Source organism: Erpetoichthys calabaricus, chromosome 4 (assembly GCF_900747795.2).
Source record: "Erpetoichthys calabaricus chromosome 4, fErpCal1.3, whole genome shotgun sequence".
NCBI lineage: Eukaryota > Metazoa > Chordata > Cladistia > Polypteriformes > Polypteridae > Erpetoichthys > Erpetoichthys calabaricus.
In genome coordinates, this window is record NC_041397.2 from 191,679,685 (window position 1) to 191,706,150 (window position 26,466).

A 26,466-nucleotide genomic window follows, 5' to 3' on the forward strand; every position below is an offset into this window, starting at 1 on the left:
ACGGTCTGGAATAGATTAATTGTATTTACATACAATCCTATGGGAGAAATTGCTTCGGTTCATGACCAACTCGGTTTACGACCAGAGTTTTGGAACGAATTATGGTCGTGAACCGAGGTTCCACTGTATCTAGATATTTTTATGAAGTGAGTAAAATTTTAAGATGTTAACCAAAGCCATACAAGATATCACAAGAATTTATCAAAATAAATGCGTAAATACGTAACAAATAAATATATATTTTTTACTTACAGGCCGACAGTACCCAAAAGAACTACTGTGTCTGCTTTCAGGTTAAGAACATACTGTAAATGTAAATGAAATGATTAAATGTAAGCAAAAAATGGCAGGCCTAAGGGTTCTGAAAGAGAATTTGAAATTATATAAAAAATACGGCCTATATTAGTTAAAATAATAATATGAAATAAATAATGCATTTATTTATATTGTTATTGTATTATTAACTGTTTGTTACTTGCTCTCCAATGTTAACAAAAAATGAACAAACTACTGTACATTAGACATGCATTTAAATTTATTAATTTTAAATTGCATGGGGTTTTTTTGTTTTATCTGTAAAACATTTTTTTTTTCTTTCTTTTCAAAAATGAAAACAGTCTGGCTTAAGGACATTTTATGTTGTAGATTACTTATTTCACAAAGTTTAAATTATGTGTTTAACTGACATAACTTAAAAAACAGCACTTCCCATTTACCAGATGAAGTCAATGACTAAAGCACTGTGTTCTTTACCACTTCATCGATTGCACCGCTTTCATAATGTTGCTGCTATTGTCGGTTGGAACAGAAATGAGCCTCTTTTCATCCAGATTTCAGTTTGTGAGGGTATTTTGCAGAGCTTCAGCTATGTGCTCCCCATTTTAGTTTTCAGGGAAATAGCTTGTTTGCTGACACACACGTTTAATCTCCCATTCTTCAATGAAATGAAAAGTCACACTTAAATATGGCTCGCAGGATTGGTTTGACCACATATCGGTTGTCAACGTGAAATGTACCTTTACCAACCTGATGCGAAATTTAAACATCTGACTTGAATGTACGTGTTAGGCAGTGCTTCTCTTGCAAAGTAATTGCAACTGGGCAATTTGCACTGCGAGTCAAGAGTTTTGATTTAAACCCATTATTTTCCACTGTTGAGACAGGAAGTATATCTTTTGCTATGTAGTAAGCAACTGCCTCCGTGGCACTGCATCACTTTGCACTTTTTTTCATAAGGCGAGGCATGGGTAAATGAAGCTTGCAATGTCTTCTGAATTGGTTTAGACATTTTGGGTGGCGAATGATTCATAACTGCAGTAGCAGAACTGAGTTTTACAGCTACTTCATACTGAATTTTGTGCCTCCGTTTTAAATGATGAAAAAGATTGTTAGTGCTCCCACTTTTTGACACTACCTCCTTTTGGCATTGCCTACATATTATGCGATTATGATTGTCATCTGACTTGTGAAATCCAAATCACCTTCAAATAATTGATAAACGAAATTAAAAAAACGAAATAACCAAAACAACGAATCACCCTCAATGAGCAGTATCAACAGCTCTTATGTTTTGCATCTATGGGAGCCTTAATTGAAAATCCCACCGAAAACAGTGCATACCTATTCACTTGAGTTGAGGGCAAAAAAGGAAAAACAAACAAATGCCACACAAAGATTCCTATCAGGTTCAAAAACTTATGTACATACCTGTTCAGATTAAAGATTAATCTCTGTATTTCTTGTTTTTTATTTTTTAAAATTCTTCTGAACTGTAGCTGTGATATCTGTCACTTGGATGTTATAGATTGCATTGAGTAAGTAAAGCTGGAAAAATATTGGTTTGTGTGTTTTCATTTAAGGCTGTAAAGCAAAAAGAAATGGGAATATATCAAAGGGGGGTGATTATTTTCTATACCCACTGTAGGTTGATGAAGTTAAAAGGTATTTCCTTACAGCTTTTACACGAGGCAGACACTGTTATGATGCCCAGTACTTTGTAGATGTGGTAATCACTCCTTAACCACTAAAACACATAACATCCGCAAGGAGAGCACCCCTATATACAACACATATGCAGTATCACCTCCTTATCTTTTCCATCCACGGCAGCCTCTGTTGTTAATCCCCAGTAACACAGTGCATACATGTTCAAAATTCATAATCAAGTTTATCATATTAGTAGACTACACCCCTCCAAAGATCAAGTATAGGATTTTATTGACATATTAATCCTTACGCCCAAGCATTTAAAAGTGTTACAAGTTCAATAGAAGAAAAAACAACCACAGACAGGGATAGCAAGTTTAGAAAGCATGTGCTTCCACATCAGTTTTGCACAAACATAAGATGTTATAAGGTTCCTATTTCAAATGCAGTTGTTGCCATTTTCACAACAAACAATGGAGGCAAATGCCACCATAAACCAATTTAGTCATTTATACCATTTATATGATCTGATTGTTTTCCAGTCCCTTTTATTTGAGGACTGGAGGTCTGTGTGTTTCACTAGTTTGTATTAATTTAGATAGATAGATACTTTATTAATCCCAATGGGAAATTCACATTCTCCAGCAGCAGCATACTGATACAATAAATAATATTAAAGAATGATAATAATGCAGTTGAAAAACAGACAATAACTTTGTATAATGTTAAATGTTAACGTTTACCCCCCCCCCCCGGGTGGAATTGAAGAGTCGCATAGTTTGGGGGAGGAACGATCTCCTCAATCTGTCAGTGGAGCAGGACAGTGACAGCAGTCTGTCACTGAAGCTGCTCTTCTGTCTGGATATGATACTATTTAGTGGATGCAGTGGATCCTCCATAATTGATAGGAGCCCGCTGAGCGCCCTTCTCTCTGCCACAGATGTTAAACTGTCCAGCTCCATGCCAACAATAGAGCCTGCCTTCCTAACCAGTTTGTCCAGGCGTGAGGCATCTTTCCTCTTAATGCTGCCTCCCCAGCACACCACCGCGTAGAAGAGGGCGCTCACCACAACTGTCTGATAGAACATCTGCAGCATCTTATTGCAGATGTTGAAGGACGCGAGCCTTCTAAGGAAGTATAGTCGGCTCTGTCCTTTCTTGCACAGCGCATCAGTATTGGCAGTCCAGTCTAATTTATCATCCAGCTGCACTCCCAGATATTTATAGGTCTGCACCATCTGCACACAGTCACCTTTGATGATCACAAATCACAATTTACAGTGGCATGCAAAAGTTTGGGCACCTGAGCTTAAAATATTGCTTATGGTGAATAGTTTAAAGTGGAATAGAAGATGAGCTGATCACCAAAAGGCATAAAGTTAAAGGTGACATATTTCTTTTCAGCATTTTATGCAAGATTGGTGATTTTGTTTTGTACAATTGTACAGTGAAAAAAGGAAAGGGAGCACTATGCAAAATGGACCCCAAGATATTTGCGGTCTCATAACTTTTCCCAAGGTGTCAGACCTTAATTAGTTTGTTAGGATTATGGCTTGTTCACAGTCATCATTAGGAAACCCCAGGTGATGCAAATTGCAAAGCTGTATAAATTCTGAGTCTTCAAACCATTGTCACAACAATCATTTGCTTAACACACTGAAAAAGAAAATAAATGATTGGTCACAAAGCAGGAGAAGGCTTCAGGAAGATAGCAGAACGTTTTCAGGTAGCTGTTTCTTCATTTGGTAATGTTATTAAGAAATAAGTTAACAGTAGAGGTCTAGTTGAGCTCTGGGAGACCAAGAAGTCTTTCTGAAAGAGCTGCTCATTGGATTGCTGGAAAGGCAAATACCCCCCCCCCCCCCCCATTTCACTACAAAAGACCCAGAAAGATTTAACAGACACTGCAGTGGTGGCACACTGTTATACAATGCAGCAACACCTGAAGAAATATGACATTTATCGTAGAGTCAGCAGAAGAAAACCTTTCCTGTGTCCTAGCCACAAATTTTGGCACCTGAAGTTTACAAATGAACATCTAAACAAGTCTGATGCATTTTGGAAACAAGTCCTATGGACTGATGAAGTCAAACTAGAACTTTTTGGCCACATTGTACAAATGTATGTTTGGAGACGTGTTACAGCTAGTGGCACAGGGAACATGTCATTGGTAGAGGGAAGAATGGATTCAAATACATACCAGTAACTTCTGGAAGCCAACATTACAACATCTGTAAAAAAAAAAAAAAAGTTGAGGTTTAAAAGAGGATGGGTCCTGCAACAAGACAATAATCTGAAACACACCTCAAAATCTACAATGAAATACTTTGAGAGGCTTAAGCTGGCGGTTTTGCCACGGCTCTCACAGTTCCCCAACCTAAACATCATTGAAAATCAGTGAATAGATCTCAAAAGAGCAGTGCATGCAAGATGGTCCCAGAATCTTGTAGAATTAGAAGCCTTTTGCAAGGATGAATGGACAAAAATACCCCAAGTAAGAAATGAAATACTCTTATCTGGCTACAAACATTGTAATACTTGCCAAAGGGGGTGTTACTAAGTACTGACCATGACAGGATGCCCAAACTTTTTCTTTTCATTTTTATTTTTTTTGGTATTTTGTACATGTGAATGATGGAAATAAAAATGTCATTTTGCTTACAGTATTAAACCAATGTGTCAGTTTTAACTTTATGGCTTTTGTTCATGTTTTGCTCACTCAAGTATTATCAGTAAGAGATATTTTAAGCAAGGGTGCCGAAACTTTTACATGCCACTGTAAATAGTTTTATAGTGAGGCTGATGTATTATGCAACTTGTTTATAAGCATCCAAACAAAGTTTTTATAAGGGAACCCAAGAAATCACTTACTTTATTAAGCTGACTTTTGAACAGACATGCTGGGTTACCTGTTAGGCTCATTCCCTTACCTTGATTGCTTGATTTTATTTATTTTGGAGATGTTCTTTGACAGAACCTGTAATCAGATTCCTTCCTTGGTTGGTAACCTTTCATGTTTGACTATCAGTATGTTTGTTCTACTCACTCTTTAAATATTTGCCTTATTTGCAATGACAAAGTATGGTTTTTAAGCAAGACATTGTTTGTCCACCAGTAGCCTTTGAACTCCTAATTTTTATGCACAAAACTAAAAGCTGGTGCTCCAGTTCAAACTTGAATTTTAAGATATGATTTTACTTGAATGAGGGCTTTTTATTGTATTAAGACTTTAACACTCTTCCAACATTCCATTCTGTTGCCCCACTGCATCTTGTTTTTTTGATTTTGTCATTTTATTTGTCAACGGCAAGTTCCTATTTTTAGCAAATCTTTTTAATTAATTAAGTTACTTTGAACTATTTGATGTGTCTGTGTGTTTTATAATTTTTCTTACCTCTGGCAATGTTTACAAAACGATAACTAGTATTTCAATTACATTCACGTTTCTGTTCTTGTCATTAATCAACTTCAATAACTCATTTTTGAAAGAAACAGGTGTTTGGTCAGGTTGCAAACGGTCTTCTGGCAAATCTGCCATTTTTTTGCTGTTATACTTTCGCATTGTATTTTCTGCATGTTGCATACTTTGAAATGATTTCTGAACATATAATTGCACCCACAATGTCCTATTTCTTTATGAATGTGCTACAATATAAGAGAAGCAATTTGTGAATGCTTGTGAAGAATTGCAGGATGTTTAGCTTCTTCTGGCATTGCAGCTTAATTGAGTCTTCCTCTAACTCTCATTATTCCATCTTGTATGACTGGGTCAAGTTTGAAGATTTGACTGTTTTTTTACGCAAGCATTTTTCTTTAAAGCCTTCAATTCTTCTAGAAACTCTTGCAATTGACTGAGGCAGATTAGCTCTGTTTCAGCTTTAGCCAAGTCTTCTGGAGAAATCGGGCATGGTTTTAAAGTCAGTTTGTACTTTTTCATGTGCTCTTTGGTAGGTATTTGTTCTGCTGGATTACTTCCAGATTGACTGACTTCTACTTGAAATATTTTTCTAAGTGCAGCAGTATTTCTTTAAACTTGAGGAGCCAAGCCATTGCTTTTATCAATCGTAGCCATTCTGAAAAGTGGGTAATTAGTTTGTTGATGATCTTGGTAATCTCTTCTATTCTAGTCATGTTAACTACAGATTCTAGTCTATGGATCATGTTCAAAAAGTGAATCGTTCAGTTGATCTGGTCTTTTTGGTTACTCATGTTCTGGCTTCTATAAGAGACTTGGATCCTGCGGCTATGTGGTGCTTCTGATGAAGCTTTCAGTGCTTAGCCCTCTGGATGCTTGATTAGCAGGATTCGGGGCAGATGTTACGTACAGTACTTCCACTGTAAAAGTTATGAATGATCTCTGATCACTGAGATTCTGTTGGCAACAAAGGTATTGAATCTAGTGCTTTCATTTGAAATGTATTTTAGCACTGAGATGTTGTCGGTCCAAAATGTGGATTCTTGCAGAGGGTATTTGAAGCTCACCTTTTAGCATTTTGACCATTTAGACTGCCACAATGGCTGCTGTCAGCTTCAATCTTGGCATTGTGACCTGCTTCAATGGTGCAACTCTTGACTTGCCCATCAGAAATGAACGATGTATTTTGCCTTCTTCGTTAGTCAAGAGAAGATATGTGACAGTGCCATATCCATCTTCAGTGAGATCTGCAAAATGCGTTTGTGTTGACTTTATGGTTCCAAACTGTGCAGACTTGATGCATCTGTCTACATTGTATTCTGTTAGTAACTAAGTCATCTCTCCAATTTTTCTATTTCTGAGTATGTTTGACTTCCACTTCTTCATCAAGTCAAGCTGCGGAGCATGCACTGGTACAGTCCCACCCTCCGGAAATGATCTACTTCTTCATCCTACCTATATTTATCTTTGCACAAGTCTCTTAAAATGAGCTTTGCTGGGAATATGGCAGGTGTCACAAAGCCTGGGGGTTTGGGGAGGTCATAAACTGAGCTGACAACAGACAGAATACCACGCCTTGTAGCGGGCTTGTTTTGTAACTTTATCTGAAATTCGAAACTGTCCATTTCTGTGCACCACTGGACGCCTAGGGCAAGTTCTGTAGGAAGCAGACTGTAGCTCAAGTCTAAGTCCTTTTGTTCAAGAGCTCTGTCTTTTTCAGGAATAGACAATAAAACTGCTCAGTTGTTACTCGCCCACTTGGTCAAGTGGTAACTCTGAGGCATAGAGCTTGAAGGTCCTTTGCCAGCTTTATTGCTTGTTCTTCTGTTGCCACTGATTTGAAGCAGTCATCTAAATAGAAGTTATTGAGTATGGTGTTAACAGCTTCCTCAGGAAATGTTTCTCTGGCACCTTCAGCTGTTCTACTCAAAGCATAAGAAGCACAACTGGGTGAAGAATTAGAACCAAAAAGATGTACTGTCATTCCTCCAAGTCTTTACTTAGGTTACCTTCAGGCCACCACAAAAAGTGTAAGAGATCAGTGTCGTTATCTGGGACTTTCACTTGATAGAACATTGATTTAATGTCTGCCATTAATGCTACTGGCTCCTCTCTGGAATTTTTTTTTTTTTTTTTCTCCATTTCTGCTTTTATTCCAACTTTGACACTGAATGTTTTCAGGTGTGTCCTGTGCTGCAGGGATGGGCTTCAGACCCTGTGTCCCTGACATAAATTAAGCAGGTTTGATAATGGATGTATGAAAGTTTAATACACACATTGGTGCTTCTTGTAACTTTTAATTGCACTCAGTCATTTTTACAAGTTTCTGCTTCACTTTTTTTAATTCACTTTTTTTTTTTTTTTTTTTTTAAACCTTGTACATCTTTTTTAAAATCTTGTTGGCTTAATATAATGGCTACATTCGCTTTTTCTGAGTTCATGGTTTTTAGATTATTTATTGTCTTTATCTTTAAACATCTAGCTTTGGAGTTTAGTCAGTTGTGCACTCATTTTTTTCTTTGTGTTCATGGTTTTTTTTTTTTTAGGTTATTTATTGCCTTTCTCTTTCTCCTAGCTTTGGAGTATATGTGCCATTATGCTGCTTCCACCAGGAGAGTCGATCTCAGCCTTTACCTGCAGACTGTGGTTACCTTGATCAGGAACATCTTGATGGTCAACTGATTAAATCAAAGGACTTCTTAACACTCCTAAGAGAGAATTTAAAAGAACAATTTAATAACCCCACATCGATTCCAGCACACACCTGCCCTCTTTCTCCAGACCTTATCAGAAATGAAGTGGAGTGCCTGAAAGGAGATTTTAACAAAAGAATCAAAGAGGTCCTTTTTAATTCCCTCTTCAGTGCCTATTATGTAGCCTTTCTGCCACTATGTTTCGTAAAAGTAAGTGTTCACAATTAACTGTTTTCATGCAATTAAATTTTTATGTCTGAAATGTTTTACTTCTATTATGTAAAAGTTGTAATTAGCTTACTTCAGCTTTTTATGCTTTCAGCTTACATTATTCTCTTTGTCCAGAGAAGCAATTGTTTTATCAATTACTGATCAATAATTGCTTTTGTTGAAAACCATCTACATAAAAATTGACCTCTTTGGATTTTTACATTCTTTTTATTTCACACTTGAAACCAATTAAATCATGGACATTTCAGTTGAGATGAAAGCATTATGTTTTATACAGACTTTGATGATGTTGTTTTTTTTTTTTTAAACACATAAACCTCTCAACCATTTTAAACACATACAGTTTAATTAGTGGTGCATATTAAAAGATTAGTTTGATATTTTTCGATTGTTCATTTGTTTCATATTTCTTCCAGTGCCTTAAAGATACTGTAAAGCTGCTGGAGCAGATGCCTTTTTTAAGAAAATAGATTTTGAATTTATAATTAGTTAAGAACAAACATTTTTGGGGCAAATTAATATATGCCATGTTTTAGGAATAAACACTATGCAAATGCAACTATGCTTATTCCTGACCTTTCAATGTTGTGGATATATCATTAAGCAGTGTTCCTACTTGATGCATTAATTCCGTTACCACCATTTCTCTCAGCACTACCCACTTCAAAAGTTTCATACTGTCTTAGGCTTCATCACATTTCGTAGTCTTTACCAATATTGTTTTTAAATTAACAGTTTTGTGTTTTATCAAAGTCTGTTCTTCATGTTTTAATTCACATGCTGTCTTTGTTGGGTTTAGTCTTTGAATAGTGATTATGCTTTTACTCTGCTATTAATATGCTAATAGTGTAATAAAACATGGTTTATTTTTTTTAAATAAGCTACTTGGTGAAAATGTAAGCTCACTGGCCAAGTGTGAACATTTTCTTAGTCTGAACACCTCTTCCTCTCAGATGGATTTTAGAGATGAAATTGGTATGATTTTGTGAATATGACCTGGATATGAAGCACTGCCTGTGCCTGGCTTGAAAAATGCAGCACACCTCCAAGTTACTGTTTTTTCATTTTGGTTACTACATTTTTTGGTTTCACGAGTGCCTTTGAAGCACGAGCATCTGTATGTGTAATGATGCTGAAAAAATAGATCTTGTTGTTAACATACTAACAATTTGTCCCAGTAAGGTACTATTTATTCAGAAAAGTACTTGTCTATTCACACTAATTACCCTTTCTTTGCTGTTTACAAGTCCTCTACACTCTTGTAATGGTGAGCTTCATAAATACCAGCAGGTGTTTATAAACTTCGACAGACCTGCTAGGGTTTTCACAAGCAGCACTTTCAGCAGTTGTAAAGAATGTGTGCCACCGCCAGTACAAAATTTCAGGCATGGTATGTGGTCAGAAAAAGACCATTGATTAAAGAAGCCAACAGTCCCCCAACTTTTGCAAAGTAAAGGGGATGCAGTCACTCAGAAACAACCGAGTACAAGAAATGTATATCACAGCCCAGCCACAGGGTAGCCAGCCATCCAACACAAACCTGTTCATGTAAGAATGGTGCAGGTGGAGTGATGTAATTAATATTAAATATTCAAAAGGATTGAAAAATGTTACTAATTTAAAATCCAAGTTCATATTGTTGGTAGATCTAAGATATGATAAAAGCTCATTGAATCATTGGATAAATTCTTTAGTATGAACAGTGCATGCTGATTGTTGCTGTGCTCCTATTAGGTTCCTTATATATGTTGACTAAAGTTTGAATTCCACAGAATTTACATGGTTTTAATCAAATGAATCTCTGTATTGTAGCAGTATATTTACTGTATCTGCTTATTTCATTTTATTTATCAGAACGGCTCTCCTTGACATAAGGCAGAGGGAAGTATTAGAATAGTTCTATTAATCTGTTGCTAAGTTTAAAGGATAGGTTTGGTATTTTTAAGTTATTTCTTAGAGATATGTGTGTCAAATGAAACTGTGTTCTAAAGTAAAGCATGTTTTATAAATTTGAAAAAAGTAACTAGCTTACTCTTATACTTTTATAATGGAAGTGAAGGAGTCCCATTATATAGAAAAGCCTTAAAACTTATTGATATATCCCTTTTTCAAGCCAATAATGTTCAGAGTATTCATTCATATCTTGAGATTACATACTTATTGCCAAACAGTGCATCCATGTTTTAGAAAGGTAAAAAGCAGAAACCATATCAGTGGTGTCCGATTCAGTCATTTTTAAAAGGAGACCGGCTGTGTACATCACTTTGCTAACTATCCCTTTCAACCTACTCCACTATACCATTTCAGCCTTAGGAAGATTGTCCTCACTACAGTCTGAGAAATTGATAGAAGGTACTCAGCCACAAGGGTGAGGATTCACTTCGGAAAATCATCACCAAGTGCCTTTATTGACATTATTGAATGTTGAGGCCCAACTGTGAATTCCTGCCTCTGTTCTGTAGACAGCTAGTTGGGAAAGGTGTTATATAAATAAAATGTATTATTATTAGTCGTAGTAGTATTATTAATATTTTTATTATCACTGAAAAAGCCATAAAAACAGCTGTTTACAGAGCATCCAGAAAGTGTTCACAGCACATCACTTTTTCCACATTTTGTTATGTTACAGCTTTATTCCAAAATGGATTAAATTCATTTTTTTCCTCAGAATTCTGCACACAACACCCCATAATGACAACGTGAAAAAAGTTTACTTGGGGTTTTTGCAAATTTATTAAAAATAAAAAAACATGTACATAAGTATTCACAGCCTTTGTTCAATACTTTGTCGATGCACCTTTGGCAGCAATTACAGCCTCAAGTCTTTTTGCATATGATGCCACAAGCTTGGCACACCTATCCTTGGCTAGTTTCGCCCATTCCTCTTTGCAGCACCTCTCAAGCTCCATCAGGTTGGATGGGAAGCGTCGGTGCACAGCCATTTTAAGATCTCTCCAAAAATGTTCAATCGGATTCAAGTCTGGGCTCTGGCTGGGCCACTCAAGGACATTCACAGAGTTGTCCTGAAGCCACTCCTTTAATATCTTGGCTGTGTGCTTAGGGTCGTTGTCCTGCTGAAAGATGAACGGTCGCCCCAGTCTGAGGTCAAGAGCGCTCTGGAGCAGGTTTTCATCCAGGACGTCTCTGTACATTGCTGTAGTCATCTTTTCCCTTTATCCTGACTAGTCTCCCAGTCCCTGCTGCTGAAAAACATCCCCACAGCATGATGCTGCCACCACCATGCTTCACTGTAGGGATGGTATTGGCCTGGTGATGAGCGGTGCCTGGTTTCCTCCAAACGTGACGCCTGGCATTCACACTAAAGAGTTCAATCTTTGTCTCATCAGACCAGAGAATTTTCTTTCTCATGGTCTGAGAGTCCTTCAGGTGCCTTTTGGCAAACTCCAGGTGGGCTGCCATGTGCCTTTTACTAAGGAGTGGCTTCCGTCTGGCCACTCTACCATACAGGCCTGATTGGTGGATTGCTGCAGAGATGGTTGTCCTTCTGGAAGGTTCTACTCTCTCCACAGAGGACCTCTGGAGCTCTGACAGAGTGACCATCGGGTTCTTGGTCACCTCCCTGACTAAGGCCCTTCTCCCCCGATCGCTCAGTTTAGATGGCCAGCCAGCTCTAGGATGATTCCTGGTGGTTTCGAACTTCTTCCACTTACGGATGATGGAGGCCACTGTGCTCATTGGGACCTTCAAAGCAGCAGAAATTTTTCTGTAACCTTCCCCAGATTTGTGCCTCGAGACAATCCTGTCTCGGAGGTCTACAGACAATTCCTTTGACTTCATGCTTGGTTTGTGCTCTGACATGAACTGTCAGCTGTGGGACCTAATATAGACAGGTGTGTGCCTTTCCAAATCATGTCCAATCAACTGAATTTACCATAGGTGGACTCCAATTAAGCTGCAGAAACATCTCAAGGATGATCAGGGAAAACAGGATCCACCTGAGCTCAATTTTGAGCTTCATGGCAAAGGCTGTGAATACTTATGTACATGTGCTTTCTCAATTTTTTTATTTTTAATAAATTTTCAAAAACCTCAAGTAAACTTTTTTCACGTTGTGTAGAATTCTGAGGAAAAAAATGAATTTAATCCATTTTGGAATAAGGCTGTAACATAACAACATGTGGAAAAAGTGATGCGTTGTGAATACTTTCTGGAGGCACTGTATATTCTTTCACTATATGGAAAGCTTGCCTGGTTGTACTCGATTAATAATGCACATGTAGTCTTCAGTGAGAACAGATATTGAGCATAGTATGTAATTAAGAACTGAACAGAGGTTAAAGGCATGCTTTCATCCTTCTGTCCATTTTCATAACTTGCTTATCCAGGGCAGTGTTGGGGAACAGCTTATCCCAGCAAGCATTGGATACAAGATAGGAACAATCCCTGGGCGGGGTGCCAGTCCACCTACCCTGAGGGAGGAAAAAGGAGTACTTGGGAAGACCATAAGATAGTGCTGGGCGGTATGACCAAAATTCTATACCACAGTATTTTTCAAAATTATACCGGTTTCACGGTATTCAACTGTATTTTTTTCCCATGCATGAGTTTATGTTAACCACATTTTCTACTGCAATTACTGCAGTAGACTGGCTACGAATAACCTATTCCACTGTCATGAGAATTGTACATTGTACAAAAAAAACTTTTTAATGTGCACACAAGTATTAATACAGGTTTATATGGCCCCATAAAGTGATATTTAACAAGGGGGTGGCACTAATGAAGAGAAGGAATCACAGTGCATGACAGTTGCAGTCAAAATATAGAGCATTTTTATTTAGCAAATTTTGCAAACTAAAATTTTGACAACATATTTTCAACCACCCAAACAGGCATTTAGACTTAGTAAACTATCCAGAGGTGCTTGTCAAAAGTTGTATTGCACTGAATAGGTCTTAGAAAAGGAATAAATAGTAAATATTTTTTGTAAACCAACTACACTTTCTGTTAATGTTAACAATGTGTCTACTGACACATTTATTAAAGTGACTTTTTTAACAACTTTACCATCATTAAACTGCATAAAATTTAAACTAATAAATAATAACAATAAAATAAATAGTGCAACTTCCAGTAATAATACAATTACTTCAAGCCCAGGTACATTACACAGTATTCACCAAATAAAAATAAAATTAAATAAAACAAGTGCAACTGGATGACATCTTTACCAACTGAAGCATCATTAAGGCAAATTGCATTAATATGAACCTTGCTTCAAGCTAAGCTATATACATAAATAATAAAACAGCAACTTGCATTTATAATGCTATTTGTGGTATAGCCCTATGGAATTGTATTAGGGCCACAGTGAAGAAGAAAAAAACCTAAATGTCAAGAATAAAGTCGATATGTTGACTTTATTCTCGACATTTTCACTTTAATCTCGACGTTTATGTCGAGGTTAAAGCTGACATTTCCACTTTATTCTCATAGTTTATTTTGTAATTAAAGTAGAATGTCGTAAACTAAACTTCGTCCTAAAATCAATATTTAATTTACTAGATTTTCTCAAACCCCATCATAAGTTAATGTAGCCCATTAAATGCTTTGTGTTAAGTGTTCCCCGACCCAGTTGTTAATCGCTACACGCTTCTTAAACTGACTTCCTCTACACTAAGAGGAGGCGCAGAAAGCGATCGGCACACAGAATACATTCACTTCATGATATTTCTGCTCTCTGAAAATTTAGAATGCTAAGATAAATACTTGATATCATTTTCAGGATGAAATGCATTAAAGCAGGTATTAAACATGCACGGTGGTGTGGCGATAGTGCTGCTCCCTCGCAGTAAGGGGTCCCCGGGTGTACGTTCAGTGTAAAGAACTTTATGGCAGGTGTGACGAGGCTCCAAAAAACTGGATGCATGAATGGGTATCGCACAGGTTTAACTTAAATATTGTGTAAATGTTGGGTTCGTGATCTGGTATTCGGAGACACGAACACAGAATTCAATTGATGTTCATCTGAGCGGACTTTCTTTATTGCATGCATGCTGTCTCTGTCTGACGTATCAAACCCCCTAGCCTTCATTCTTCTTTCTCCTCATAACCAATCGCCACACGATAAACGTCCTTTTGAAATTGAAAAAAGTTACAAACTTAGAACACAGTGTGTTCAGAACTTTAAAAAAAAAAAATCTTCGTTATACATGTTTAATTATGCACATCCATTCAGGGTTGCACCCATCCCAGCAAGCATTGTGTGCGAGGCAGGAGGAAATCCTGAACGGGGCACGAGCACATCGCAGGGTGAATACAAGCAATACATACACTAGCAGGGTCAATATAGCATAACAAAACCTGCCATCCTACATGACTTTGAAAGGAAACTGAAGCACGCTGAGTAAACCCACCAGAAAAACATGCATATTCAAAGCAGGGAACACCCGGGACCCTATTGCTGCGAGGCAGCAGTGCAACCTCCACGCTGCCATGCCCCCATATGATTAATGCATGCTTTAATGCATTTCATAATGAAAATTATATCAAGTATTTATCTGAACATTCTAAATGTTCAGGGAGCAGGAACATAATGAAATTAATGTATTCTGTGTGCTGCCTGCGCCGCCTCTTAGTGCAAGAGGAAGTCAGATTAAGCAGCATGTAGCGATTAACATGGCTCCGGGAACATTAACACAAAGTGTTTAATGTGCTACATAACTTATGATGGGGTTTGAGAAAATCTAGTAAATTTCATTTTATGATGTTTAGTTTACGATGTTCTACTTTAATAAATTACGAGAATAAAGTCAACATGTTGACTTTATTCTCGTCATAAGCGTTGAGATTAAAATGGAAATGTCGAGAATAAAGTCAACATGTCATCACACTATTACACAGTACCCAGGTACATTACACAGTCTTCCTTCAGCTGCTCCTGTTAGGGGTTGCCACAGCGGATCATCTTTTTCCATATCTTTCTGTCCTCTGCATCTTGCTCTGTTACACCCATCACCTGCATGTCCTCTCTCACCACATCCATAAACCTTTGCTTAGGCCTTCCTCTTTTCCTCTTCCCTGGCAGCTCTATCCTTATCATCCTTCTCCCAATATACCCAGCATCTCTTCTCTGCATATGTCCAAACCAACGCAATCTCGCCTCTCTGACTTTGTCTCCCAACCGTCCAACTTGAGCTGACCCTCTAATGTACTAATTTCTAATCCTATCCATCCTCGTCATACGCAGTGCAAATCTTAGCATCTTTAACGCTGCTACCTCCAGCTGTGTCTCCTGCTTTCTGGTCAGTGCCACCGTCTCCAACCCATATAAAATAGCTGGTCTCACTACTGTCCTGTAGACCTTCCCTTTCACTCTTGATGATACCCGTCTGTCACAAATTACTCCTGACAGTCTTCTCCACCCATTCCACCCTGCCTGCACTCTTTTTCACCTCTCTTCCACAATCCCCATTTCTCTGTACTGTTGATCCCAAGTATTTAAACTCATCCACCTTCACCAGATCTACTCCCTGCATCCTCACCATTCCACTGACCTCCCTCTCATTTACACACACGTATTCTGTCTTGTTCCTACTGACCTTCATTCCTCTCCTCCCTGGAGCATATCTCCACCTCTCCAGGGTCTCCTCAACCTTCTCCCTACTATCGCTACAGATCACAATGTCATCAGCAAGCATCATAGTCCACGGGGACTCCTGTCTAATCTCGTCTGTCAACCTGTCCATCACCATTGCAAATAAGAAAGGGCTCAGAGCTGTTCCCTGATGTAATCCTACCTCCACATTGAATGCATCAGTCACTCCTACCACAGACCTCATCACCGTCACACTTCCCTCGTACATGTCCTGTATAACTCTTACGTACTTCTCTGCCATTCCCGACTTCCTCATACAATACCACAGCTCCTCTCGAGGCACCCTGTCATCCTTATGCTTCCTCCAGGTCCACAAAGACGCAATGCAACTCCTTCTGGCCTTCTCTAAACTTCTCTATCAACATCCTCAGAGCAAACATTTCATCTGTGGTGCTCTTTCTTGACATGAAACCATACTGCTGCTCACTAATCATCACCTCATTTCTTAACCTAGCTTCCACTACGCTTTCCCATAACTTCATGCTGTGGCTCATCAATTTTATCCCCCTGTAGTTACTACAGTCCTGCACATCCCCCTTATTCTTAAATATTGGCACCAGTACACTTCTTCTCCACTCCTCAGGCATCCTCTCACTTTCCAAGATTCCATTTAAAAATCTGGTTAAAAACTCCACTGCCATCTCTTCCAAACACCTCCATGCTTCCACAGGTATGTCATCTGGACCAACAGCTTTTCCATTCTTCATCCTCTTCATAGCTGTCCTTACTTCCTACTTGCTAATCTGTTGCACTTCCTGATTCACTATCTCCACATCATCCAACCTCTTCTCTCTCTCTCATTGTCTTCATTCATAAGACTCTCAAAGTACTCTTTCCATCTGCTCAATACACTCTCCTCGCTTGTGAGTACGTTTCCATCTTTATCCTTTATTACCCTAACCTGCTGCACATCTTTCCCAGCTCGGTCCCTCTGTCTAGCCAAACGGTACAGGTCCTTTTCTCCGTCTTTAGTGTCCAATCTCTCATACAACTCATCATACACTTTTTCTTTAGCCTTTGCCACCTCTCTCTTCACCTTGCGCCTTATCTCCTTGTATTCTCGTCTACTTTCTGCATCTCTCTGACTATCCCACTTCTTCTTTGCCATCCTCTTCCTCTGTATATTTGCCTGTACTTCCCCATTCCACCACCAGGTTTGCTTTTTCTCCTTCTTCTGTCCAGATGTCACACCAAGCACCCTTCTTGCTGTCACCCTTACTACATCTGCTGTAGTTTCCCAGCTGTCTGGTAACTCTTCACTACCACCCAGTGCCTGTCTCGCCTTCTCCCTAAACTCAACCTTGCAGTCTTCCTCTTCTTGATCTCCAGCGTCATCCTACAGACCACCATCCTATGCTGCTTAACTACACTTTCCCCTGCCACCACTTTGCAGTCTTCAATCTCCTTCAGATCAACTCTTCTACATAGGATGTAATCTACCCGTGTGCATCTTCCTCCACTCTTGTACGTAACCCTATGTTCCTCCCTCTTCTTAAAATACGTATTCACCACAGCCATGTCCATCCTTTTGGCAAAATCCACTATCCTCTGACCTTCTTCATTGCTCTCCTTGACACCATACCTACCCATCACCTCCTCATCTCCACTGTTTCCTTTACCAGTATGCCCATTGAAATCCGCTCCAATCACCACTTTCTGACCCTTGGGAACACTGTTCATCACTTCATCCAACTCACTCCAGAAATCTTGTTTCTCACCCATTGCATACCCAACTTGCAGTGCATATGCACTAACAACATTCATCACACCTCCAATTTCCAACTTCATAATCATTACTCTGCCTGACACTCTTTTCACCTCCAAAACACTCTTGACATACTGTTCCTTTAGAATAACCCCTACTCCATTTCTCCTCCCACCCACACCATGATAGAACAATTTGAATCCACCTCCAATCCACCTGGCCTTACTCCCCTTCTGTTTAGTCTCTTGCACGCACAATATATCAACCTTCCTTCTTTCCATCATATCTGCGAACTCTCTTCCCTCACCAGTCATACTGCCAACATTCAAAGTTCCTACCCTCAGTTCCACTCTCTTTACTTTCCTCCTCTCCTCCTAACCCCCCCCCCCCCCCTTCTTCTTCGGCCAACATGTAGCCCAATTTCCGCTAGTACCCTGTTGGCTAACAGTACTGGTGGCGGTCGTTGTTAACCCGGGGCTCGACCGATCCGGTATGGAAATTTGTATTGTTGTCCACGTATTGATTTGGCAAAATTTTATACCTGGATGCCCTTCCTGATGTAACCCTACCCATTTATCCGGGCTTGGGACCGGCACGAAGAAACACACTGGTTTGTGCATCCCCTGTGGCTTGGTTCGGTACATTACACAGTATTGAAAAAAATAAAACAAGTACAACTTGGCTAGCAGTATTATACAGTAGTATAGAAACAGTATTCACACATTTGAACACAATGGTCCACATCCGACCTTTTAAATCCAAAGTATCTCCAGAGAATAGATGTGACTCCTTTTTCCAGCAAAAGTTCTTCTGTGTCATCATGTTCAACTTTATCATCTGCTACAGCTTCATTTTCGGAAAGTTCTCTGTCCATTTTCACCGCACAATACCTCCACTACCGCATGTACTCCGTTGCATGTGTTTAGCAGTGTAGCAGTGATAAAGGTCTCACTTAAACAATTTCCCACTGTGCCATGTTCCAAACGTTGTTTAGGCAATTTAAACCAGTGTTGTGGTATAAGACAGCAGTTCTACCACTTTGCCACCTTGCCAACAAAAAAATATTACTATTGTTATTAATTGCTGTCCTCAGCAACTTCCATCTATTAAACTATTCGTATGGAATAGCTCCCCTCCAATGCTGTAGCCACATGATACACTGCTATGACCAGTCAGTGGTAAAGACAGCCTTGCACCTCAGTTCACAGTGAAAACTGCCCAGTAAAAACACTGGCTTAATCAGCTGAGGGATGATATTTGCAAGGGCAATGCCTACCCTGAAGATGCCCTTGATCAAAACAAGTAGAAAGTGATGTACCAAAATGACACAAATGTTAGAATGAAGATTATTCATGTATTTTTTTTTTGGCTATTATAATAAAAATTCATCCATCTTCCTACCCCGCTTATCCAGGACAGGAATACAGAGCACTAGGAGCCTATTCTAGAAATCATAGGACACAAGGCAAGAACAACACTGAGACCAAACGCCTGCCCATTGCAGGGTGAGCACTCATACACACTTGAATCACCTTAGCACTGCCAATTCACCTGTGTTTAATCAGGTTGAAAATTAGTTAAGTTTATTATCATCCATCCATCCATTATCAAACCTGCTATATCCTAACTACAGGGTCTCGGGGGGGGGGTCTGCTGGAGCCAATCCCAGCCAACACAGGCCACAAGGCAGGAAACAAACCCCGGGCTGGGCGCCAGCCCACCACAGGTTTATTATCATATTATTTTTATTTATTATTTTTTTGATTTTATTGATTTTTATTAAAATCAAATATTCCATACAAATAAATCAAGTTTTACAAAAATAGGTTATGAAATAAATCAACCTCCACCCCTGAGAAAGAGAGCTAGGCCAGCAGAGTAACACTTTAAGCTAGTAAAAATAAGTAAATAGATGAATGAATAAAGGTAAATGGAGTAAAAAAAAAAAGAGGGAAGAGAATCTGCTTCCTCAATTTAAATGTGTATTCTAAAATGTTATTGATTAGATCCTGCCAGGTTTTGAAAAAGTTTTGTACAGGTCCTCTATGTGTGAATTTGATTTTATCCAGTGTCAAATAGTATATAACATCAGTTACCCATTGACTTAGAATAGGAGAGTTAGGATTCTTACAGTTTAGCAAAATAAGTCTATGTGCCAATAGTGTAGTAAAGGCAATCACAGTTTTTGTCATTCTCCACTTTAAACCCATCTGGAAGTACCCCAAACACAGCTGTTAGTGGAATAGGAGGGATTGTGACTCCAAGGCTGTCTGAAAGGCATTTAAGGATTTTGGTCCAGAATGATGTTAGTTTGGTGCACGCCCAAAACATATGGCCCAATGAGGCCGGAGCTTGATTGCAGCATTCAAAGGTTAGATCTTGCCTTGGAAACATTTTGGACAAATTTATTGGGGTACAAAGCAAGGATGTTTTAGCATAGGCAAAGAAGATTGTGCTGAGCTGTCATTTCTGCATCACAGTGCCAGGTTCTACATGGAGCTTGTATGTTCTCATGTATTTACGGAATAATTGGTATCAATGAATTTACTCACTCAAAAACCTTCTGCTCAGTTGTTTTATGATTGTATCCAAAGTTGAGAGTGACCCATGCATTAAAAAAAAATTAAAATAAAAAAAATTGAATATCAATCATTGGTTTACGGCACTTCATTCTGCTCTATCATGCACTCTGCCTTTTTGATTTTCATTTCCTGGAAAGGTATCTTGGGTTTTTTTTTAAAATGTAAGGGTTTTATTAAAATAAAAAGCAGTATAATCACTTCAGATTTATTGTTATGTATACAAAGTACAATGAAACTCTTACATGCTCTTTTCTCTACTCCCTGAATCTTGCTCCATTGGCTACGTAAAATAACATAGAATGTAAAGGGGATGGTGGTGTTGGGTTGTCATATTTCCACCGATGATAGCCGCTAAGAGCAGACAAACAAGCAAGAAATGTATCTTTATCTCGAGAAAACAGTACCAAGCATATTTAAGAAAACGTTATTTCCAATTTACTTTTTTGTTGCAAGCATGCCTCAGAAATGTTGAAGACATGTTTTCTTAAAGCAAAACCTTTGCTACTTCCAAGTGGATGTATTCTGTAAATTTGAAGGTTTATTTATAATGGTACCTTTTACCTCCATTATAAATCGCAAGAGCAGGATATTTATTTTTTACATTTTAGAAAGTCTGCTTGACTTTAAAACACAATTTCGTTTGTCATCTTAATACTGTATATACACCAAGATTGTAAAGAAATAGCTTTGATCGAACTTCTGCTTTAATGCTGTGGCTTCTTCAGTCATAGAATCTAAACTCAGTCAAGCATCTGTTTAATGATGTGAGGAACAAGATATTTGATTCACCACCATCTCATGTGCAACAACAATGGGGATATATTAGAGAAGTTATGGACAGCATCCCATTGGCTAACTCATCACTTTGTCTCTGAACTGACAAGTTCAAGCCATACACCAAAGCAAACTAGGGAGCAATTTTCCATTAGGCAGATATGCTTAATAATCTGCTTCTTGGGGTCAGTAGATATTGTCATAATGTAAAAAAGCTTTATCATCTATCATGGTGTTTGAGGGAAAAGTGTAGGGAGGGAGGGTCAGCATTAACCAGTGACCTTTTTAATTCAATGCTCAAGCTGCTATATGTCTAGGGAACATGACATTTTGATGTGAGCCATTTCTAGTCTTTCAAATAATCTTTTTCCCCTGAGTGGTAGATATTTACTTTAGTGTATGCAGTCCACAGGAAAGGTGAACAGAAACAGTGAGAAGTTAAAAATATGTGGAAAATCCGGGATAAGGCCATCTGCAGATGCTGAGAATGTAAAGGAAAATACTGACTCATCCAACTGTGCTGCATGCGTTTTCCTTCATATCGCTACAGTTGCTATTTAATCCCTCCACCCCCCCCCCCTTTTTTTTTTTTTGAAGCTGAAAGCCTTCTTGGTAAGTTAACTCCTGTCTTATTCAGATAAATGTTATCTGTGAATAGGAAATTTGTTGGTTGTTTTACATTTGGAAAACAAAAATATCAACCACAAGATTAAAATTTGTAGTTCAGGTAGTAATTAGTGATTTCACTGCCCGTCCACTTTTAGTTTGCAGGCCTTTGTTCTATTTCTCTACATCCACAGTTCCCACAGTGACCACAGGATGGCACAGAAGTGTTACTGACATTATGATGTAATGGCAAGCTTGTTGCATTCGCTGAACACCATTACAGAGTGTTCTGCAGGGCAATCAAGACTACGTTAGTGTAAATTTAAGAATAATTTGTGAAATAAAATAAAACATGGAAACTAATATATTTACAAAATACCAGAAAAAGAAATAATCAAGGAAAGTCTACATGATAATCTGTAATAGCATTTACCATCAAAACAACTTTTAGCATTTAAGCAGTTGCAATGTAAAATTATAATTAAGGATACTTGGCAAATGCGAGTTACAGCACAGGAAAACATTTTTAGGTAGAGCTTTATGAGCTTGTGCTTTAAGATGATATATATTCCAGCAGTGCAGAAGTAGAAAAGTACTTAAAAAGTACTTAAATATTCGTACTTAGACAAATTTAAAGGAATCTGATGTGGAAACACTTCAAGAAATTTTAAAAAGTATTTTTGGAGAAAAAGTTACTCAAGTAAAAGTGCAATTTAATTATTTTGGGAAAAAAATACATTAGTTTAAATTAGTAAATATCTCCAACTGTCCATGCTTTGCATTAGAAAGTATAAACGGAAAATGCATTGCAATACGAAAGTGTATAGTAATGGTGCACTGTACTTTGTTTGAAATTTAATATAGATTTACCATGGAGATATCTATGAACTACAACAAAAACATTTCTACAAAAATCTAAATTACATAGTAACCTCATTGATTATTGCACATTTCTATGAAAAGGAACTCATAATCAGTTGCAAAGCACATTGTACTCCTCTCTGTTTGAATAAGATTCCAAATTATGGAAGCAGACCACATATTTTTATTACTAGAAGTTTACAATATCAAAATCAAAAATATCTTCAAAATACGTACTTGTTACTTTATTATAGTCCAGCTTTAAACAGTGTCATTGAGCCTTATTAACAGTATTTTTGTTTTTTGTGGAGTATTCCATCTGTAACATTAAGGAATGTATTGTACTAGCATTTATCAAAGAACATTTCAGTTTCGTTAAACTCCTTTGGCATTTAGTCTCCATATAATGCATGGTCATTGTTTGTTTCTGAGGGTCCCACACATGTTGTGCTGTTAGGGTAAAATGAGTAATGCCCTCCTTCTTACATCTTTCGTTAATCACATCTGACACTGAAGATCAGTTGGCCAAAGAGTTTCATTTTTACTTAATACATTGTGAAATAAACTAGATGCATTATAAACAATCTGTTGTCATTTCTTCATGAAGAATTCTGTAAAAACTCTCTTCTAATCAAAGAATAAAGGGTCAGGTTTTTATTAACCTTATTACAGTTGTTCCTCTGTCAGTTTTTCCTTGTGGTTCTACTTATGGGCATTTCCTGAATACACGCAGTAATGTATCTGTGCTATTAATATGTTCTCTTCCCCGTTTTATGTTTTTGGAAATGAGTAACAGTCAAGTAATTTTGGAATTGTCATTAATAAAGCTGTTGCTTTAATTGTTTTAGCATTTCATCTATTCCAATTTACTATTTAATTTTTTTCTAAACTCGGTAGTTTATAGCAACTTTGGAATTTAAATGGATTACTCTAGCTGCTTTATCTTTCTACACTTTTGTGAACCTACAATTTAAAAGTTAGGTAGCCTATTTTTCAGTATTTTTTTTTTTTTTTTTTTTTTTTTTTTTTTTTGCATTGTAATTTAATGGTAAGTGTAAAATGAAAGTCATTAGACTGTTCAAAGCATTAATTGTAAATTCAAATACTATGTGTCCAGTTTTGTTGGAATTAATGTTTTAATCATTGTAATAGCTCAAGCCCTGCTGGAACATTACAGGTGTTACTTCATAATTTTAATATTTATTTGGGAAAAAATGTTTAACAACATGTGGTAATATTAAAATGCAGAGACAAATGTAAATGTTTTATGTAATAAATGTTATGGTTAAGTGCTTAAAACTATCTTGTTGTTTTTTTTGGTAATGATAGTCCATTTTTATAGCTGCTTATATTTAAATAAACAAATGTATATTTTTATTCTGTACATGTATCTTGCTATTTGAGTAACTAGGCTATTAAGAGCACAGTTTAATATTTTGTCCTTTTTGATTTTTGCTAAGTTTCTGGTTTGGGTAAATAACTTTCTACATTTTGTCTTTGCAGAGTACACAATACTATGACATGCGGTGGTCATGTGAGCACCTCATCATGGTCTGGATAAATGCCTTCGTCATGTTAATGAGCCAGCTGCTACCTCCAAAATACTGCGATTTACTTCACAGATCTGCAGCACACCTGGGCAAGTGGCAAAAATTGGAACATGGCTCCTACAGCAATGCTCCCCAGCATGTGTGAGTTATCTTCTGTGAATAAGCCAAAATGCTTGCAAAATCTAGTTCTTGGCAACTGTCTTTGGGATGTAGACTTGTTGTAACTGCAATCCAGCTGTCACAAAGATATCTGAATTCAGTTTATTTGGGTGTGTCTTTTAAGGAAATAATTATAGCTGTGCATTCCATATTATATTGGGAAGTAAATATAATTTAGTTCTAATAAAGAATGCTGTTGACTTGACTGAATTTTAGAAAAAGAAAAATAATATAAAATCTGGCATTTTAAACAAGAAGTGATTAATGAATAATGCAAAATACTTTTGGGATTATAGCATATTTTGCAACTAAAATGAAAATCTACATTTTATTTTTTACAACCCCAATTATTTTAATGTTTGATGTAAATATTTAAACAACATACATTATATTTCATAAGCTACTCCTAATGTTAAGCCTTTTAATGCTAACCTCATTTACTTCTGAAAACAGATGTTTTCCCACAAGACTGGCAGATACTGCCTTTAGTCCAAGGTTTGTCAAAATTGCTAATTCCAGAAATATTTAAGTTTTTTTTATAGTGTTTTTTGACCCAGATCAAATATTCCACATCAGCGAGGTTAGATTTTCATTACATTTCACAGCTGGGTTCTGTGTGGCTATCAACATCACTATTATATTGCAGCTTTCTGTGCCCCTACTACAGCCTGTATTATTTTGTTAAGATATACACTGCTTTTTTTAACTTGTTCCACTCAATTTTCTTTACCATACAAAAATTATTCCATCCTTATTTGTAATATTTTATAAGATACACTGTGTGAGACTTCAATAGCATTCCATCATACTTGAGCTACAGTGGACAGTTCCTGTTCACTCTGTTTACAGGAAGTTCTGCGGCAAAGTGATGTGTGCTGTAATGCATTGCGTAAGGGGCCACTAAAACTAAATTGCAGTAAAGGTTTAAAAAGCAAATTCTGAAGAAATCATTTTTTGAGATTTGCTAATTTATTGATCACCAATGGAGTCATTTGGGATGAAAATCTCGCGACATTGATTGGTAGCCATCCGAAAAGAGCATCACTGCTTTTCACATACTGTATATTCATATGTTGCTGAAACAACTCGGTTAGCTTTTAACCGGGTTTGCGTCCTTTATAAAAGGGGTTCGTGAAAAAAATATTGTAATGGTGGAATTTTAAATCCCAAACGTAAAAAATATAACAAAATATTAAATGTAGCAAAATATATTCACAGTACTATTAATCCTCTTTAATAAAACCCCTGTGTGCGTCCATGTGTCCGTGTGTGTGTGTTGTCTGGTGAAGTGCGCATGCGCGGGGCACGGTGCGATTCTTCAAAGCAGGTGCTTCAAAGGCCCCCTGATGCGTCACACAAGACAGAGAGGGCGGGACCTATAAAATATCGTGCGGCTGATCCAGTCGGATTTCGGTAAATGAGGTAAGACCTAAAACATAACGCACGAAAAATCCAATCGGGTACTGAGGCGCAGAGACCAGCTTCCTCAAAGAGGTGGGATTAGTGTTTGTTGTTGTGCAAGTGTTCTCTGAGGATGTCAGATTTGCGATTAACAGACTTAGCCCGGTGAAGTGTAAAGTGTCAGTCGTTGAAGGGGTTTTCCTAAATATACGAATTTTCATGATATTACATTACAATAGGATGACTTTTAAAAGAAGATTTATTTTTGCGCACATAAAATCCGTTGCTGGGGAGACGCCACACATACAATAATCAGGTCCACGCCAGCACAGATTAAAATACTTGCTGGGGAACTGCATAGTACTTGCTGGAGAGAAGTATTACTGCAAGAGAAAATTAAAGGCACACAATACAGTGACACATATTACAGCCACATACAAGCCAGGATTACTGTAACAGAAAATAGACGGTCCCTTGCCGTTTAATATAGACTGTTCCTACTAATGTTTATGCACTACTGTTCTAGCACCTGTTATTGTAACGGGCTTAATGTCTAGTAATACAATAATAAAAATGGGTGAACAAATCAATTAAATGTCAAATTCATGAATATTGCTCAGTCACGCATTGCGACAGAAGATTCCGTAAAATTGTCGAGTCGCAGCAGGTAACAATCTGTAACGCGATGAGACACTACGCTGCTGGTGATGCGTGTACATTCTCGTATGATCCGGAAACTTCAAATTCAGCAAACCGAGAACCCCAAATACGCTCGAAAGAACGAGAATAACGTCTGCTGATATTAAAACGCCGCGATCAGACAAGGGAGAGTAGATTCGAATTAAATCGTATTACGCGCTTAAGAACCACAAGTGATTTTAATATGCTAAATTGGTAGTGCATAGTGTGTGTAAATAAATTACGATAAAGACCATCCATCCATCC

The 26,466-nt window shown here is 37.7% G+C and overlaps 1 protein-coding gene across 1 annotated transcript in view; it reads left to right on the forward strand.

Moving 5' to 3' along the window:
• The window catches only part of tmem39a (transmembrane protein 39A), a 94,360-nt gene that overhangs the window by 62,250 nt on the left and 5,644 nt on the right, over nucleotides 1-26,466 (forward strand). Inside the window, exons 6-7 of the mRNA XM_028800100.2 lie at nucleotides 7,917-8,244; nucleotides 23,915-24,102. Coding sequence (XP_028655933.1) covers nucleotides 7,917-8,244; nucleotides 23,915-24,102 — 516 coding nt within the window. The remainder of the gene's footprint in view (nucleotides 1-7,916; nucleotides 8,245-23,914; nucleotides 24,103-26,466) is intronic.